General features: G+C 62.0%; 1 protein-coding gene across 1 annotated transcript in view; it reads left to right on the forward strand.

The window, feature by feature from the left end:
- The first annotated feature begins 200 nt into the window (after nt 1-200).
- Nucleotides 201-503, forward strand: part of SAPCD2 (suppressor APC domain containing 2) — a 17,497-nt gene continuing 17,194 nt past the window's right edge. Inside the window, exon 1 of the mRNA XM_009890294.1 lies at nt 201-353. Within this exon, the coding sequence (XP_009888596.1) occupies nt 201-353 (153 nt within the window). The remainder of the gene's footprint in view (nt 354-503) is intronic.

Raw genomic sequence — 503 nt, forward strand, 5'->3', positions numbered from 1 at the left:
GCTGTGGGGGGAGCACAGCCCCCACCATCCAGCTGCCACTGCCCCCATCACCTTCATCTTTCACACCCCCACGGGGTGACCAGGGAAAGCCGCCAGCATCTACTGGGCTCCAAAACCCAAGGATGTTGGGCTTTCCCTGGGCTTCTTCCACACTACCCATCCCCTCTACTCCCAGGTCTCCCTCCCGCACCACAGGTGGCATGGCCTGGATGGGGCCCTGTGCCAGCGCCCGTGTGAAGCAGGAGACCTATCTTTGCCTCCATAAGCTGACTGGCAGACCACCCCCATGCCCCGATTTTGGCAGCAACGTGAACCCTTTGCTCCCACCCTCCCCAGGGGCTTCACCTCCACCCGTGAGGCACAGCATCACCCCGTGTCCCCCCGACCACACGCTCTCCAGCCACTCTATGTAGCAGCTAAGAGCAAAAATTCAATGTCTTGGCCCCAAAGTGCTGCCGCAGCCCCTACTGCGCACCAGAGATGTGGCTGCCTGTGTTCGGGGC

This window comes from Charadrius vociferus, unplaced genomic scaffold (genome assembly GCF_000708025.1).
Source record: "Charadrius vociferus isolate BGI_N301 unplaced genomic scaffold, ASM70802v2 scaffold398, whole genome shotgun sequence".
Lineage (NCBI taxonomy): Eukaryota > Metazoa > Chordata > Aves > Charadriiformes > Charadriidae > Charadrius > Charadrius vociferus.